At 40.2% G+C, this 14,911-nt stretch overlaps 2 protein-coding genes across 2 annotated transcripts; one reads left to right on the forward strand and one right to left on the reverse strand.

Moving 5' to 3' along the window:
* Window positions 1-668: 668 nt before the first annotated feature.
* On the reverse strand, window positions 669-9,440 carry LOC135463986 (somatostatin receptor type 5-like). The gene is made up of 4 exons (XM_064741458.1): window positions 9,408-9,440; window positions 7,296-8,462; window positions 3,317-3,398; window positions 669-775 (listed from the first exon to the last, which is right to left on the reverse strand). Exons 1-3 carry the CDS (start codon window positions 9,438-9,440, stop codon window positions 3,327-3,329), a joined length of 1,272 nt encoding a protein of 423 aa, XP_064597528.1. The 3' UTR covers window positions 669-775; window positions 3,317-3,326.
* Window positions 9,441-13,285: 3,845 nt separating this feature from the next.
* On the forward strand, window positions 13,286-14,342 carry LOC135463987 (collagen alpha chain-like). Its single transcript, XM_064741459.1, has 2 exons — window positions 13,286-13,421; window positions 13,822-14,342. The coding sequence occupies exons 1-2, from the start codon at window positions 13,286-13,288 to the stop codon at window positions 14,340-14,342; spliced, it is 657 nt and encodes a 218-aa protein (XP_064597529.1).
* The last annotated feature ends 569 nt before the right edge of the window (window positions 14,343-14,911 follow it).

Raw genomic sequence — 14,911 nt, forward strand, 5'->3', positions numbered from 1 at the left:
CCTGTTCACGAAGTAGGAGTGCGCATACTGTCTAACATGCAGATAAACACAGCACACAGACACAGGCCCAGTACGAGTCCCTGTTCACGAAGTAGGAGTGCGCATACTGTCTAACATGCAGATAAACACAGCACACGGACACAGGCCCAGTACGAGTCCCTGTTCACGAAGTAGGAGTGCGCACACCATCGTACAGACAGATAAACACAGCACACAGACACAGGGTCCAGTACGAGTCCCTGTTCACGAAGTAGGAGTGCGCACACCGTCGTACAGGCAGATAAACACATTGCACGTCCTTATTCATCACGTTGTACCACAAATCATAATTCCGTTGTCAAACACTTACCGTATCGATACAGTTGTACTCCACATTAGAAGTCCTTGTCTATACAGCTGTACCACGAATAGTTTGCCAAACACTTGTACCACATATTACAAGTCCATGTTCTCACTGTCGTACCACATATTACAAGCCCTTGTCCATAAAGCTGCACCACACATTATATGTCCTTGTCCATAGAGCTGTACCACACATTACAAGTCCTTGTCCAAACAGCTGTACCACACATTACAAGTCCTTGTCCATAGAGCTGTGCCACACATGACAATTCCTTGTCCATACAGTTGTACCACACATTACAAGTCCTTGTCCATACAGATGTACCACACATTACAAGGCCGTGCTGATACGGATGACCTTAATTGGCGTCTGTGGTGATAAAAGTTCGACAGGAGATCGATTCGGGGATGGTGGAAGAAGCTTCGGCGACATCTTCTGAAAGGAACCCAATATCATTTACTTTACGTCCACAAAAAGGGGGAACAAATCATACAGTACTTCACAATACCCAAACCCCATAACAAATGAGAAAAGAGCTCTTAGCCTTTCCTTAAGCTTTTTTCAATTTCTATAGGACGGTTTTGGCTATTTGTATGTCTAATTAAATTAAGAAAAACTTTCGCAATTCATTCAGGATTCTCTTCCGTACACGATTCTGGTTCACCATTTGTATGAAGCCTCTATTTTTTTCAAATAAGCTTCTAATTCCTAGGGCAAAGTAATTTTCTGATTATATCTTCTAAACCCGAGCCTAGCACATCACAAATGTAAGGGTATCTACATGAATCTGCCCTCGTAATAGAGAACCCGACCCGCTGGCTGCATAGTTATAAAATTTGGATGGGCTAAGGCAGCGGAAGTAGTATATTTGCCCATGAGGCGAGGATCCAAGGGCCAACTAGGCCCCGGAAACTCTCGCCCTTTATATTGCTGGAGACGCACCTCAGGCGATTTCTGGTGAAAATAATTGTGATAAATCCGGGATAAGCTTTATTTAATAAGCATTTCTTTAGTTCATTATCATTACAGTTCGCTATTGCAATTGTATAGGAAAACTTTTTTCGACTAACAAAGAATAAAATCGGCTAGTAAGGTATCCATTCCACACAAACATTGTGTGACCTATATATGTCGGTATCATGTGCGAAAACGATATCGTGTGACAAACGCGTTAGGAAGACGCACAAAGTGGTGACGTATTCAATAGCGTATAGGTCATAATCCTTGACGTCACTGTAAATGTAAACATGTACGACATATCATAGAAGCGGGCCAAGTTCTTCATTTACAGTTCACAGAAATAAAAAAATCACATTGTATGAATAGTTGCTAAATATGTCTAAAATGTAGCCAAATAAATTGACAATTTAAAGTGATAACCACAAGCCAAGCCACACACGTATCAGTATCATATTAAGACGTATTTTCTTAGGTCGCTCAGCAATTCCATGCACATTTCATTCAATAGAAATAGGTACATGTAATATAACAAATATACCTTTAAAAATACCTTTAAAAATCCGGAAATTGACAGATGTTATATATTCAAGTTCACCCAAAACGTTCAAGAACAACACGTACAAGGAAAGATTTTAACAAGGAAGGAAGGAAGGAAAGGGCAAAATAGATAACAGAGAAACGAAAGCTTTTGTTCTGTGACACCCTGTGGTATCAAATAATAGCGTGATCTGCTAATTGATATGACAATTGCGTTTAGTGGAATCTTGGTTTGACGTCTTTGGCATTCTGAATGAGACAATGTTTTCCTGCGCAATGGCAGCTCGGCTCCAAACTGAACTGAGTGAGTGAGTGAGTGCTTGGGATTTAACGTCGTGCTCAACAATTTGTCAGTCATCAAAGTGAACAGACCATTGTTCCCTAGCAATGAATAATGTGTTACACTCAAATAATTAATGCGTTAAATTTAAAGTCTTTTGCATGAGTGATACTAGGGAGTATTCTGTTATTGTAACACAATACGGCAGCCTATCGTTGTGTTGAATTAACAGTATATGTGTATTTAACAGAATAATCTGCTGCAATAACAGAATACATTCCAGAATCACTCAGACAACAGACTTTCCGTTAAATTTAACAGATTAAATTTTTGAGTGTACCAGTTTGCCCTGAAAACGTCACGATAAACGAAATAAAGAACGATAGACTACACAGCTTGGACCTGCAATTACTGAAGTCGGGAAGCGTCCTCCATTGTAAGGTTTTTATGCTTCATCTTTTAACCACACACGGCGGGGATCAGGACAGACACTGCTTCAGATACTTGAATGGTAATTTAAAACGTTAAAACACGTTTTGATGTGATCAGGAATTCGTGTCTAGAATGATGTTATAGGTTTTACCGATGTTGCACTGAAAGAGGGTTTTGCGAGTATCCTTAAAAAACAGTCTCTTTATCTAACGGCTAGAATGCAATTAGTGTCATATTTGATGTTCAAATTTCTACACAGGATATGCCACCGGTACAAAACGAAAACTTTCGTTTCCTGGAATCGAGGGACTTAAAAGCTGACTACCATCACAACATTTCAGGAATTTAACAGTAGAACAAACGTCACTCAGGATAGTACATACACATGCTTTGTGGCAAAATGCAGTACAATGGCAAATGGCATTTGTTAAAGCTACGAAAAAGGGAAAATGTGAGGGGAAAATTTCAGCTTTTTTCCCCTTTAAGCATTAATGTGTGCCGCTAATTTCAACTGGCTACCATCCAGTTATTCTCTGTGCAAATTAACAGCGATAAAATCATAGGTAATTTAATGCTCAAATTCAAAAACTCGTTTTAATACAAGCGTCGTTTCGTGCTTATAAAGTAATATTTAAAAGGGAACACGAAAACAAAAATACGATGCAGGTGGTTAATGGGTTGGTGAGTGGGTTAGTGTCTAAATGACTAGAAGTGGAGACAATAACTGAGCTATCGATCTATCTATCTATCTATCAGACACACACCTCACGTCAGTTACGTTTTCCTTAGCTGCATCAGTGGTATATCATTGCACGTGCGACCTGGCTGTTGATGGGCATCAGACGTCTGAAATATGTGTGGCAGAAGATATGTCAATAGTCATTGAAGGATAAGTGAAAAGTCTGTTAGAAAAGAGAGAGAGAGAGAGACGAAGAGATGTCAGCAGTTATAATCAAAGACATCAGTTTGTCCTGTTTGAGGACAGCTGACATGTTGTCAGTAGTCATATTTACGGGCATTCGAGCGGTTCCCATTTTCCATTATTTTGCCACAGAACTTGTTTCATTCAAGCAGAGCTAATTATGTTCAGTGGACAAATCATCCATGTTACATTTAACAGAAATGATGTTAAAGCTCTTGTAAGCATAACTTAAAAGACGCAACCCAGTTATACACACGCTCTTGACCATGGTACTAGAACGTATCCGCTGTATTCTGCTGAAATCCTTTCAGAAGAGTGTACGAAATGTGTCGGTCATTTTAAAGCCCTTTCATGAATATCAATGATAAATAATTAATTTATATCACAGAAAAAATACGAGGTTTAGTACAGTGATTTCCGTGAAGAAAACTCTTAGCTAAATTATCTCCATGCGTTCGGAGAGTGGTATCAAATTAGTTTAATCTCAGCGAGGAAATGCTCCCATAGTTTCTGCGCAACCCATTGGGCTAATGGTAAGTGGACAGTTTCTTTTTCTTACGAAAAACCAGCTGAATGTCATTAAAGCTAGCCGGAATAATGTACCGATTTATATTTTGCCGATAATGAGAGTTGCCATTTGGGTTCAGTAATTCACCCGGAACACGCCGGATAATGACGATCTGCGCCATGTGCTATTGCTAAACCTTTTTGAGTAATTCAGAATGGCCGGGGGGAATAAACCAATTAAGGGTTCTTTGAGCAAGATGACTGCCGATTGGGATAAAACATGTATGTTTGCCAGATCTGATGAAATCTAGGGACATGTTTAAATGTCTACCGCGGCCGCAAATGGTACATTTGCAAATATCCCAATGCCCGGAAAGCCTCTGAAGAGAAGCGAATACATTGATAACACAAATGTAATGTCAAACACATCAGATGAAACACATGTACTTGGGTAAACTGTTTCCGAAAAGAGCAGCTTACGTCCGTCTTTAGAATTAATCCCTGTTAGTCTTTGTATAAATGTCAAGGTGTGGTGCCAGTATATAATGACAAAGGCAGGGTTAATCAGAGGTGTAAAACGTTATGTGATAAGCTTATGTATATGTCTAAACATTATGTGATAAGCCAATGTATACGTCTAAACGTTATGTGATAAGCTTATGTATATGTCTAAACATTATGTGAAAAGCTTAAATATACGTCTAAACATTATGTGATAGCCTAATGTATACGTCTAAACTTTATGTGATAAGCTTATGTATATGTCTAAACGTTATGTCATAAGCTTATGTACATGTCTAAACATTATGTGATAAGCTTAAGTATATCTTTATACATTATATGATAAGCTTGTTATGAAATGTTCAGAATGTGAGGAAATTAAATATAAGTTTAAGACATTAAGTGACAAGACAGTGATGAATAGTTCAAGGTAAAAAAAAGGGTATGTAAAGGGATACAAAGATATAGTGTCTCATTTTATTTTAAATAGTTCCAAGGAGGAACCGCAATGGATTTCCTGACTTCCGTCTAAACTTGAAATGCGATCTAAGAGGGTGTTTTTATGCCCTTGAAACGACAATTTTGACCTCCTCGTATATTTTATTCGAAGACAATGACGTCAAAATTTTAACTCTCAGTACCAAAACTTAGCATTGAATCAATTGTTTTCCGAAATTATTCATTGACATATACACTGCTGTCAAAACTCTTCAAACACAAACAGACGGAGATACGTTTAAGGTTATAGAACACGCGCGTGGAAAACACATAAGACAGTAACCAGTCAAAGAACAAAGAGAAGCATTTCTCGATCACGTGACCAAACCTTCCACCGCCATTTTGACGGGAAGGATCAACCGCAAAAATATAGTTGTTGATGTTGACATTTTCAATCGATACATTTCAGCTTTTATCATCGCTAATTACAAATCTCGTCAAAGTCACGTGATCAATGAATACTATCTCAAAAGGGGAGATAAAGCACATTTGGTTATTACAACAACACCAACAAAAATTACCATGTATTACCATGGAAATATGGGGTCTTCCGTCTGTCTTTACACTTGCGCTTTAAAGTAAGAAAACGAGATTAAAAAAACGTGTAATATAAGGTAGGGAGTACTGGGTAAAAGCTGGACGACAGACTTATCTACGAAGGAAGTGCTACCATGCCGCTATTGTCTACATGTCAACACCGAGGACAGACTTACACAATGGTACATGACAGGTCACTAATTGTCAGCGTGTCCACGTTAAATTATTTAAGAAATCTAAATACTGAAAGAAAACGTTTCGTAGAGTGCTCGTCACCAACTGATGGCTGGGTGCTTCTATAAGCACATGAGCTTCAGTAAACAAAGAATACATAGAAGCTTACCCTGGCGGATTAATATTTGGCGTTGTTTTATAAATAGTCGGCTTATCATTGCGAATGCATTTGCGAAAATGTAGTTCTAGAACTGATATGAACGGATTGTTTATCTTCGACACTTAAAAGGGAATACTAAAAGAATAAATCCAAGTATTTTCCTGGGCAATGTTTCATGGCCTTTCATCTGACATATACTTCGTTTAAATATTCATGATCAAATTTTTAATATTTGCTTTGCCTTTATCTCGAAATCTCAAAGCAATCTCAAATAACCGACTGATAGGTACTCTGACGGCATAAAGGGAGATCAAAATATAACCTAACCAAACTGACTTAACTTATCTATCGTGTATTCACGAGCATATAGCCAGCTTTGGGGACTGCAGTCAAAGGAAGATGAAAATCACGCAACGGAGATTTTTGCAAAGCCCTGGTTAATCAGATATATTTTAAATTTACGAGAAGCTGTTTAAAGACAAACGACAACTAAAGTCTGTGAAAGTCTTTTTTGGGTAAGTACTTTTGTCTAAATCATTTTTAAATTCTTTATCGCAAAAAACTTAATTAAGAAAAATATTTAAGGTACACGTTGGGATTTTAGCTACTATTGTTGGCTATTTTCATAAACGAATTTATTTACATTAGAAACCAGTATTTATCGACGGAATAGACATTTAAAGGCAAGGTAGACACTAAACCAAAGTGTATACAGATCAAACACCATTAAGCACTGTCCAAGAAAATACTTTTTAAAAAAGTTTTCCAACCGAGAAAAATGGTTTTAAGAAAAGAAAAAAGAGATTCTGTTGTGGTCTTCAGTGACCCAGAGGAAGTATCGGTGACGTCACATCCGTAGCTTTGCTGGAATAGTTCGTTTTAAGTTCCATTCGGTGGGTGCCTTCGTAGATCTATACGTATACGCTTTTACAGTGACGAAACCTAGCAGTCTGTGTTTGCTACGTGACAAAAACTTGATGTGACGTCAGTGGTCTCGATATGGCCACAAAAATCTAGCGTAAAATCCAAAGTTTCAAATGCATTTAACCAGGTTGAGGTATTTTCATGGGTAGTGTTTAATGATATTTTATATGACAAATACTTCACATTAGTTTTTTTATTGCCTTTAATATACGTTATTCATGGCGTCCAAAAGAAACTGAGGGAATGTAGGAAAAGGACGGTGCTATCTGGGATGTAATACATAATACCAGCTCTACGTCATAGCAGAATAACAAAAAAAAGTTTAAGAATAGGTTATCAACTTTGACTGAAGACGCAAACTTCCTGTCGAGGAAATTCCCGGAAGCTCTCGGTGTTTGGGACACACAGATCTAATCAACGAGGTGAACAAATAGAAACAGGAAAAGCAGGTTTGGCCTGTGGGAGTACGACATTTAGAAAATTTGCAAAATGTAATCAGATCTGAGTAAAGTTTTCGTACCCATGTTTGGTTTGTTTGGGAATTCTGGTAATGGGCTTTGGAACACTTGGAATACCCTCCACCTTGACCCATCTTGTATCGGAAAATCATCTTCACTTCGCGCCGGAAGTAAGCTCCTGTTATACTGTACAGGAAGAAATTCACACAGTAGTTCATGTAGAAGATAGCTCTGACGATGTACAGCACTCCCGTGGTGTGAGACTTGCTCGTCAAGTCGTAGGCACTTTTCTGAGTCTTGCTTTCGAAGACGGTCTGAATCCAGAACGTGAAGTAAGGCAGATTAAAGGCGATGAAGCAGAGGGAGATGGCAAGGAGGATGAGAGTGAACTCCAGGCGGATGATGCTCTCCTCTGTCATCACGCTGCACTCCCTCTGGCGACGGTTCCGCTGCACTAGTTTGCGGATGATTAACAGGTTGAGGGCGGTTATGAGGATGAAGGGCACAAGTGTGATGAGGACGCCATAGATGCTGTCGAGAATCTCGGAGACTTTTTTGTGCTCGGGTAAGCTCACGCAATGCTTTTCGCCGACCATCTCGATCGGACCGCTCAGGATGGGCTTGTAGATTAGAAGAACGGCTGATACCAAAACTAGGCACAGGATAATTTTCCGGCTACTGGCCGTGGAGATACTCCGCCGTCTGAGGGGATGGCAAACGCCGATGTAACGTTCCACGGTAAAGATGACGACCAACCACGCCGACAGGAAGCGGAAGATGTAGCCTAAATACATGAGGAGATGACAGACGCCGGTCACGGCCAGAAAATCTACCCTCACATGCCCGGGTAACAGTTTTAATCCTCTCTGCAACCACTGAATGAAGACAAAGAATATAAGCGTCATGAGATCCGATAGTGACAGAGCCGCGAGGTAGTTACTCGCCGACAGTGACCTCATGTTCTTTGATGTGAAGACGCTGAGAGACAGGGAGTTACCTAAGATACCAATGATAAGGATAACAGGGGTGAGCCAGGCGTACATGGTTTCCCCGAACACCTGGATGAACAGAGGCTTGCCCGAGTGCGTCCAAGTGTGCAAGGTACCGCTACAGTTCGTGCGGTTGCGCACCGAGGTAAAGTCCATCTCGAAGAAGTCATCGGAGATGAAATCCATCCTATCGAACTCTTGGTAGCAGGGATCCATCAGGTTAAGGCTGGTGTTAGAATCCTGGAAAACAGTAAAACGTTTTAATATTTGATGTATTGATTGATGGGTTCATTCATCGATGGACTGTGTGATTGATTGATGAATTGATTGATGGATTGATTGATTCATTCATTAATGGGTTCGATTTTTGGAAATATTACTGAAAATCTTCGGAAACAATAAACATAAATGTCACAGACTGAATGGCTGATTGATTTACTGGGTGATCAATTAATTTGCTCGTTAGCTGACTGCAAACTTAGCTGAAAAACCTGGGAAAAAATGGAATATGAATTTTACAGATCAACTAGGTATGGGTTCATATGTTGATTAACTGATTTACTAATTAGCTGACTGGAACCGTTACAGAGAGTGAGTGAGTTAGTGAGTGCTTGAGGTTTAACGTCGCACTTAACAATTTTTCAGTCATATGACGACGAAGGAATCCTTAGAGTGCATGTAATGTGCCTCCTTATTCCGTTACAGAGAACACTGGGAAGCAATAGAATGCCACAGATTAAATGACTGATTCGCTGATTGATTTATTGATTTATCGATTGATTGATTGATTGGGTGACTGGAAATGTTACAGAAAACTATGCGAAAGAATAGAACACCATAGATAAAATGACTGATTTGTTGAGTTGTTGATTGGGTGTCTGGAAATGTTACCGAAAACCCTCGGAAGAACATAAAATAAAACTGATTTATTGAATGGCTGACTGGAAACGTTACAGACAACCCTCTTAAAAAAGGGAAAGCCTTAGATCAATTGACTGAGTAACTGACTGTCTAAACTCATGAACTGGCTGATTAGAAAGAACTTCCATATTTTTTTCTAAAGCTTCCTCTGAGGTGATGAGTGACACCAGAATACGGCTATGGAAAGGTCACCACGATTGTGAAAGAGAGTTACATATATTTTTTAAACAGCGGATGATTTTTTTTGCGGTTCGAAATTCTTACCGTGTTTGTCGAGAAGTTATCCCGTATACCCATATTGCTTAACTATTCCATTTTGGAACAGTCTAATATTTTCGGACAACGGCAGAATATTTTTTTATCATGGTTTCTTTAACGTTATACGCAAGAATTTGCCACTTACACCATGGCCGTCAGTTTTGATAGTGGTGGAAACCGGAGTTCCTGGAAAAAAACCTCTGATATTTGGAAAGTTATTAACAAACTTTTTCACGAGTGACCTACAGATAAACACACCTTTATCAGTCACCCGATACAAATGTCACCATTGTATTAGATATACATCTAAACAATGTATAGCAATAAGAACAGAGAGCCAATCAAGAATAGCAAGCGAATGAATTCATGCTGAAAAATGCCGATATCACAATTCTGATATCACAAAACAGGTTAAATATCGACAGTGAAAATTCGCCGCAACTTGAAGAAGGTGACTTCAAAAACAAGGGTAAAATAGAGCAGTGTTTATATACATGTAGCTTTAGAAAATTGCCATGCATCGATGACTTAGATGGTTGAAAGCAACAGGCACATATCACTTATTTGATTCATATACTTGATTGCCATTTTACGCCGTACTCAAGAATATTTCATTTATACGACGGCGGGAGGAAACCACACAGAGCCAGGGAGAACCTACGACCATCCTCAGTTTGCTGCAAGGTTGGAAATATCAGGCTGTAGACTAATGATGTCACGCATTTATATATTTGATTGGTGTTTTACGCCGTATTCAAGAATATTTCACTTAGGCGGCCAGCATTATGGTGAGAGGAAACCGGGCACAGCCCGGGGGAACCCACGACCATCCGCAGGTTGCTGAGAGACCTTCCCACTTACGGCCGGAGAGGAAACCAGCATGAGCTGGACTTGAACTCACGGCGACCCCAATGGTGAAGGGGTCGTGAGTTATTGCGCTGCGCTAGCGCGTTAACCAACTGAGCTATTTAAAAGTAAGCATGTCGATTACTATCGGGATTCCAAGGAGTGCGTTTCCATGCCAATTCCCAAAACATGAGTGTAAAATCCAAATGTGCTTTCAAGCATCTCCAAAAATTCTACGGCTTACGAAAATAAAAGTTATTTTAAAATCCTACTTTTGTGACTAAAAAAAAAGTCCAATAACCGTCTCATGCGTCTTACCGCGGCCATTTTGCTGCAGGAAATGCCGTAATTACGCCCATCACCAGAAAGCGTACAACAGAGACATTGTCGGATGAGCCTTTCAATGCGTATGGAAACCGGATCCTTTTTAGACAGCGAGGTCTTTTAATATCCTTTATATATTATTGATAGTTTTTATTGTACGGTCGGCAGAAACGTCAATAATTTAATCACATGGCCGATAAAGAATCATCTTGATCCACCCCTTATTGTCGTCTTCCACGACCTAAATTCTCCCACACATCTCTACCTCAGTGTCTTTTTTTCTCTTGTTTTTTTTTCTTCATATACAACAATACTGAACGTCAATTCTAGTATCGTCTAATCCTTAATACATGTATATGTGGCCAGAACAAAGACATTCCTGACTTCGGCTATAAAATCTAATAAGATATTTACCAAAGTCGTTGGAATGCATTCAGAAATGGCCCGCACTCCTTATCGATTTCCAGTCAATGTACTTTCTGAACAGCTCATTTATTTGAGTTTACAAAAGCCATCTTACTTCACAAGAACAGACATGATGGTGGAATTTTTAAAAGTATAGTTTGTTAGATTATTTTATTTGATTTTTGACCTCGGCATGAACTCACAGCGACCACATATGTGAGAGCCAGATTTATAGGTGGAGTGCCTGACAAAAATCCTGCCTTAAAGCTGCAACTGACTCTCCGCGGTAGTTGGATTCGAACCCGGGACGTCACTGATCAAGTCCTTAAACCTCATATCAGAAAATCCGTTAATCCGCTCAGCAACAGTTCTACATGTGTGTATGTTTAAAAAGGAAAATCCTAGAACAGCGAGGGTTTTGTCGAAGCTCTTTTTATTTCATCCATTCTTGTTTCTCAGAGTCGAAAAGATCAGTGACGTTTTATCCATTAGTCTACGCGCATAGAAAAAAAAAGATGTGCCTATTTCCATATTACTAATTACATTAGCCTTAAAGTTTTGATTACCCCGAGGGTTTAATCTATCACAGATGTATTTGTCACAGTCTTTTCAACACTTTTCACTCTCAGCAATAGACGAAAAAAATATTACCTTTTCTCTTGTATACGGCATGTTCATTTCATCACTGGCAAACCCAATTTCCGATACGTTATCCTTGGTAATGAGCTTAAACTTACGACACAGGCTACAAAACACATGGATTCCTATTTTAGGGTCAACGTTAAATGTGATGAAATAATATGATATTTTGAACACGGCGAGAATCGTTAGACTAAACCTGGTTATACTGGATGTCTTCCATCTTTCCGACATGTTTGAGTGATATAAATCAATCAATCGATAAATCAATCAATCAATCAATCAATCAGTCAGTCAGTCAGTCAGTCAGTCAGTCAGTCAGTCAGCCAGTCAGTCAGTCAGTCAGTCAGTCAGTCAGTCAGTCAGTCGGTCGGTCGGTCAATAAATCAATCCAGCAATCAATCGATCAATCGATCAATCAATCAGTCAGCCAGCCAGTCAGTCAGTCAGTCAGTCATTCAGTCAATCCAGCAATCAATCGATCAATCAATCACAATGTTCATCTATCTCCCTTGCATGATTTTGGATCATCATCTTCTGGTAGATGGTTTATTTAATCTTCTTATTATAGGTTGCTTCACATTCTGTCATATCATTTATTTTGGATGCATGTATGGTTAGGTTTCTACGCCGTGCTTAACAATTTTTCATTCATATGACGACGAGGATTCATCAGATGTGTGTATATATTCTCTGTCTTCTTGTGGCAGGGCAACTCTATGCCGCCAAAGTGCTGCCGCCATTGAAGTATCATGCCGAAGACACCAGACACTCCACCCAGTCACATTATGCTGACAACGGGCCATCAAGTCAAGTTTCCTTGCTTTAACCTGTCAGTGTTGCGCATTAAGCAAGGCAGCAATAAGTTTTTTTCTTTTACCATTTTGTCTTTGCTTGGTATGACCCAAAACGGGTTTGATCCGGGGTCTCCCGACTTCAAGGCGAGTGCTCCAACCATTAGGCCACCGAAATAATATAATTTGTTTTATACTAAATCTACAGTGTATAGCTGGCAATAGGCATACGAACGTAAATTTAAAAGCCAGTAATTTATTTACCAAGGTCAATTTTATAGTCTGATAAAGCGAATGATATAAAAGTGTAGGCATATCTATTGATCAGGTGTAGATCAACCGTGTAGTGTACAAAATAAACAGACAAACAAATATACGGGGCAACATACCAAATGGAAGCAAGGCCTAGATGGAAACCGGGGTTAGACGTGTGTATGTATGCTAGGGTTTTTACGTCGTGCTTAAAGGAGAAGTAAACATAAAATGTTGTCCAAAAATATATTTATTAAACACGTGTCACATGCTCATTTATAACATGATTACACAAATGCTATATATACTAACAGGTGGTCTCAAATACCCATCGTACAAACATTTTTTTCATGTGGTTCTTACTCTTTAAAGAAAAATCGAAAAAAAATATTGAAGGTCACATTTACGACGGACTTTTGGCACTCTTTCACCTTTTTTTATTTTTCACATTTTTTATTGTAATTTTTTTATGTTCTCTAAAACCTTTATCAACTTTTCATTCATGTGACGACGAGAGCTCATTAGGTATGTATACACATTCTGTGTCTTCTTGTTACAGTGCGAGGCCATGACCCCGAACCAGGGGCTAGATGGGACGAGGGGCTAGATGGGACGAGGGGCTAGATGGGACGAGGGCTGATGGTGCCACTGGGGAAGATGGGGCCACTGGGGAAGTTGGGGCCACTGGGGAAGATGGGACTACTGGGGAAGATGGGAATACTGGGGCTAATGGGACCACTGGAGAAGATGGGGTGTTACGGTATTGAAAACAGCAACAGAAAACAGACTCAGTGACTCAATATTACAATGTAAACAATGCTTTATATATAAAATGAGCCGTACAGTTTTACAGACAGTTCAACAACAACAACATAAAAAAACATACACATCAGTATTACCGGTCTTTAAAAGTTTCCAGTTCACCTTTGCATCCCAAGGAACGTATTCCAGGAGATCCAACGTAAAGACCATGGGATAAACACACAATTCACACTAGTCACAAATTGTCCCAGACAGGTACTTCGCCAGGTTAGCGAACACGAACACAGTACACAGGTTACATAGAACTGGAACAGTCAAGCCTTTGAATGACGTCACACCCGCAGAGCACAACACAGGGTAAATACAGGCATGGGGGTATAATCCATAATACATAACAGGGGCCACTGGGGAAGATGGGGCCACTGGGGAAGATGGGACCACTGGGGAAGATGGGGCCACTGGGGAAGATGGGAATACTGGGGCTGATGGGACCACTGGAGAAGATGGGGCCACTGAGGCTGATGGGACCACTGGAGGAGATGGGGCCACTGGGGCTGATGGGACCACTGGAGAAGATGGGACCACTGGGGAAGATGGGACCACTGGGGAAGATGGGACCACTGGGGAAGATGGGACCACTGGGGAAGATGGGACTACTGGGGAAGATGGGAATACTGGGGCTGATGGGACCACTGGAGAAGATGGGGCCACTGGGGAAGATGGGGCCACTGGGGAAGATGGGGCCACTGGGGAAGATGGGACCACTGGGGAAGATGGGGCCACTGGGGAAGATGGGAATACTGGGGCTGATGGGACCACTGGGGAAGATGGGGCCACTGGGGAAGATGGGGCCACTGGGGAAGATGGGGCCACAGGGGTTAATCAGCAATACAACCAGAAAATGAAGGCCATTGGATGAGCGGTCGTGGAAAAAACGATACTTATTCTTTCCTTCTGAACAATTCAGTGACGTTCAATAATTGCTGTTAACATCACTGGAGTTTTCCCTCAAAGTCTGATTAAGCCATAATGCTTGAACAATTAGAATAAAACCCTAACTGAGATAATTTGACAGGAGATCGTATTTCACAGGTTACGCGAGAACACTTAGTCGTAGTCCTTAACATTTCTATATAGATTAGAAGCAACAACGTGTTACTGGTATAACCTCTCTAGTACATTGAGAAAGGTGATCGAGACAACAGTTAATCGATACAAAGGTGATTGACATCGAGGTCAGGTCTGTAAACCACGAGTTTCGCTTAATTCAGTGTCAAAGCTGTATCCCAGGGGAGTTGTCTTTCCTTGATGACACGTTCGTAAATCTCTGAGATATAGAGCTATGGAAACAGATCACGATTACTCCAAGGAGAATCGGAGCTAACCGGAGATAATCGGAGATAACCGAAAATGTGATAACTGTACACGGCGAAAGAGCTATCCATTTTAAAGAAGATCGCAATTTACTCCAAATGTACCTAGAAGCAC

Source organism: Liolophura sinensis, chromosome 3, assembly GCF_032854445.1.
Source record: "Liolophura sinensis isolate JHLJ2023 chromosome 3, CUHK_Ljap_v2, whole genome shotgun sequence".
Taxonomy (NCBI): Eukaryota; Metazoa; Mollusca; class Polyplacophora; order Chitonida; family Chitonidae; genus Liolophura; species Liolophura sinensis.